This window comes from Crocuta crocuta, unplaced genomic scaffold (genome assembly GCF_008692635.1).
Source record: "Crocuta crocuta isolate KB4526 unplaced genomic scaffold, BGI_CrCroc_1.0 scaffold313, whole genome shotgun sequence".
NCBI classification, from domain to species: domain Eukaryota; kingdom Metazoa; phylum Chordata; class Mammalia; order Carnivora; family Hyaenidae; genus Crocuta; species Crocuta crocuta.
This window is the reverse complement of record NW_027527814.1, coordinates 906,051-909,921: the sequence shown is the minus strand read 5'-3', so window position 1 is coordinate 909,921 and position 3,871 is coordinate 906,051. Positions and strand designations below refer to the sequence as shown.

The 3,871-nt window shown below is 39.7% G+C and overlaps 1 protein-coding gene across 2 annotated transcripts in view; it reads left to right on the top strand.

Moving 5' to 3' along the window:
* Positions 1-445: 445 nt before the first annotated feature.
* The window catches only part of SPECC1L (sperm antigen with calponin homology and coiled-coil domains 1 like), a 100,886-nt gene continuing 97,460 nt past the window's right edge, over positions 446-3,871 (top strand). Inside the window, exon 1 of one of the 2 annotated variants that reach the window (XM_077775329.1) lies at positions 446-643. In XM_077775329.1, the coding sequence (XP_077631455.1) occupies positions 491-643 (153 nt within the window). In that variant the 5' untranslated portion in view covers positions 446-490. Of the gene's footprint in view, positions 644-2,022; positions 2,113-3,871 lie in introns of those variants that run through there. The other variant, XM_077775321.1, reaches the window with a different exon arrangement.

The window sequence follows — 3,871 nt, the reverse complement described above, 5'->3', positions numbered from 1 at the left end:
AGAGATTTAAGGAGGAAGCCTTAAACATGGGGTGTATTTTGATTAAAAAGTCTGAGGCCTTTTCATGTTTTATTTTTATTTTATTATTTTTTTTAATTTTTAATGTTTTATTTATTTCTAGGAGATAGAGAGAGAGACAGCGTGAGCAGGGGAGGATCAGAGAGAGAGGGAGTCACAGACTGAAACAGGCTCCAGGCTCTGAGCTGGCAGTCAGCACAGAGCCCGACGCGGGGCTCAAACCCATGAACCGCGAGATCATGACCTAAGCGAAAGTCGGACGCTTAGCCGACTAAGCCACCCAGGCGCCCCAGACCTTTTCAGCTTTTAATTTCCTGTATCAACATCTAGCTTTTAAACAGTTTTATTTATCTCATAATAAAAATTTTCAGAAACAGATTTCTAAAGAGCTTTCTTCCAGTTGTGTTCTCAGTATAATGCCATTTCTTTTCACAGATTTGCTTGTAAATGCATCATAAAGAGGCAGCCCAGAATGAAGAAAGCAAGCAGGAGTGTTGGCTCAGTGCCTAAAGTGTCTGGGATAAGCAAAACGCAAACCGTAGAAAAAACTAAACCTGAAAACAGCTCTTCAGCATCTACAGGAGTCAAACTCGTAAAACCTGGAACAACAGCATCACTGTCAAAGGTATTAATGTGGCTGTGCTTGAATAGATGATGGATTTTAGGAGGAGTGAAGCTTAATATGTTTGATTTATTAAGTAAACATTATTTAGGGTTCGCCCTCTGGTGGTGCTGGGAACACATAGCCTCTGAAGAGTTCATAGTATGGTATACTCGGTGTATTTGGTCTGACTTTATGAATGAAACCAAATAGTAGGCTTATTTGTGAAACAAATCACTGACCACTTGCCTTGTGCAAGACTCTTGTGCTGATGTGAGCTGGAGGTAGAGTCTGCCTTCAAGGAGCTTGTGGTATAACCAGTGGAGGTTGTCATATACATGCATAACTAAAATGCACGCAAAAAAGTCAGATGCCCTGGGAGCGCAGGAAAGCAGTGTAAGCATTTCAGGAAAACACTGCTTTTAGCCCAAGAAGTTTTTATGAAAAGAACATGTATGCTAGGTCTTAAAGGATGACCAGGAATAACATTCCTAAAACCGCTCAATAGGGTTTTTTATTCCCACTCCCATCCCCATGCACACCATAAACTGTTATTCTTTTTCTGATAACTGATCCTGTATTAATCCCACTAGGATTAGGTAATATTTAATTTAGTTAGAACATAACTAGTTTTCCTGACATTCTTTTGGAGGCTTGTTTAGTTCTTGTTGGTATAGGATAGTGGCTATGGGCTTCAGGAGCAGACAGACCTAGGCTTTGTATACAAGTGCTTCACAGCGTCATCATGGGTAGGATGAAAGGAGGAATGTATGGAAGCGGTTAGCACAGAATCTGGCACATGAAAGTGCTTTGTAAATGACAGGTAGTAGCATTTTTATTGATTATTTCTAGAAATTTTTACCAGCTTAGGAATGATTCCTGAAAATAATAGTCTTCTCTGGGAGTTCTCAGTATCTGCGTTGATTTGGACTATCCAAGGGACAAGATGATTCTAGATCATTTTTTGCTGGTCAAATCTTAGATACATTGCACAGAGATCTACATAGACTTCTAGTCTTTCTTAGTGCAGAATCTGCTTATTTATTCTTTGCTTGCTTGTTCTGGAAATTTAGTGTTTTGAGTAGAAATTTTTGACTCTATGGAGAAAACCTGGAGAGGGTTTCTGCTAGTCTGATAAGGAGAAACCAAGCACTGCTTGAAACATGATCCATTCAAAAGCCTTTTGTCCGGGCAGGGCTTTATAGATTGCGGCTTAATTATTTTAAGAAGCACCTTATGGGAACAGCAGATGCCTTATATATATTGAAAGATCTAGCTGGAAACACTTTTTTTTTTTTCTATTCTAGGGTTTTCAGAACTTAAACCCAGTTATACTCCACCTGCCCCCAGATTTTTTCCTTGCTACAGCTTTGATGAGCTGCTGGGTGTCATCCTATGGCTACCAGGAATAGACCTTTGCCCTACTTCCGTTAGTCTGAATCAACATCCTGAATTACTTCCTTGGTGGCAGTGCTGTCACTGTTTTGTGTAAGGTACCTGGCATTTTCTGACCTAACTGGTTACTCAGTTGCTAGGGCTGTCTTCAGAGCAGAGTGTCTTTGTGACTGGGTGACCTGTTATTTACATGACTGGAAGAACAGGTTGAAACATTGGATGTGTTCTGCTGCTTTCCTTCTGTTGCTTCCCATCAGTGGCAAGCAGAGTCTTTGAAGGTTTACTATGGAGTGTGCCCTGAGGAGGCATGTCGATCTTCTGAGGTCTGTATCTGGAGTTGATGGTAGTTTGGTTTTGAACAGTGAGTACTTTTTCATTATAAAAACAGTTGTATACCTGCTGTGTGCCAGCACAAGCCAGCTGTCCATAGCCGTGGCTCTCCTTTTTTGGCTCATTTAAGTAGGGGTGTGTGTGGAGTGGGAAGGTTCTTAGAAGAGGTAAAACTATTTGGGAACACTTTATTCAGACTGGGGCAATTGCTTTTACTTAAAGAGGAGAAGAAAAATGTCACTGAGTAGAAATTGAAGAAGACACAGAAGGAAAGAAGGAAATAGGGAAAATGAACAGAAAAATCAAAAAGATCAAAAGGGCTTGGAGACCCCACAAACTTAAGTATTATTTTATTTTCCTAGTTTTTCATATGTCACTATGCTTCTCTAGCATGCTTCCCACAACTTGAATTCCTGTAACTGTGATGGAGCATTGATGATTAACCAGATAAATGAAGCTTTTGGCATTTGATCGTATAGACACCATATATACATACTTACCCATTCATGTGGGTACCCACATATGTGTCTGTCAATGCACAGTATTCAACACTTTTCTTAGAGTGGCAGAGCCTGGGGACATGTATTTCTTTACCTCTCTCATTTCAAATATTGTTTGAGGCTAGAGTTAGTTAAGGTGTAGGAGAAAGGACTTTTTTTGGCCAGAGCACCTCACTGCTGATTGGAACTTTTGTAAATATAAAGTACAGCAAGCACTACTGCTGCTCATAGTCTTTTTTAAAATTTTTTTTTTTTTTTTGCGAGACAGAGAATGAGTGGGAGAGGGACAGAGAGCGAGGGAGAGACAGAATCTGAAGTAGGATCCAGGCTCCAAGCTGTCAGCACAGACCCCAACATGGGGCTTAAACTCACAAACTGAGATCATGACCTGAGCCAAAGTCAGACCCTTAACTGACTGAGCCACCCAAACGCCCCTGCTGTTCCTAGTTTTGAGGAATTTATTCCCATTCTTGTGAGTGGCTGTGACATCTGGTTTGGAGACTTTGTATGACTAATTCTTTGTCACAGTGAGCAGAGAGGATTCCTTGCCACATGGAGATGGTCTTCTGTGTACCTGCACTTTCCAAGTTTCACACACTGCTCAGGTGTTCATGGTTAATCCTTGTAGAAGTAATATACTTTTTCATTGTCCCAAATACGTTTTTCTAAAGGTTAATAATAGATGAGAATTGGTAAATTGCAATGACTTCAGTCAGAATCTATCTAAATAATTGATGACTTTCCATGATTATTTGTGATCATATACCTTTTCAGTATAAAAATTAGTTAACTGTGTGTTTGAACAATCCACCTCTGCCTGAAAGGCAAAATTTAAACACTAACCTTAAATTTTGAGTTGGTGATGAAACTTGGGTTTTACCTAGAGAAACATGTATACGTTAGTTGTATTATTTCATTATTTGTATCTAGAAGAGTTTTTTTTTTTAATTTTTTTTTTTTAATGTTTTCTTTATTTCTAGGAGAGAGAGAGAGACAGCGTGAGCAGGGGATGGCCAGAGAGAGAGGG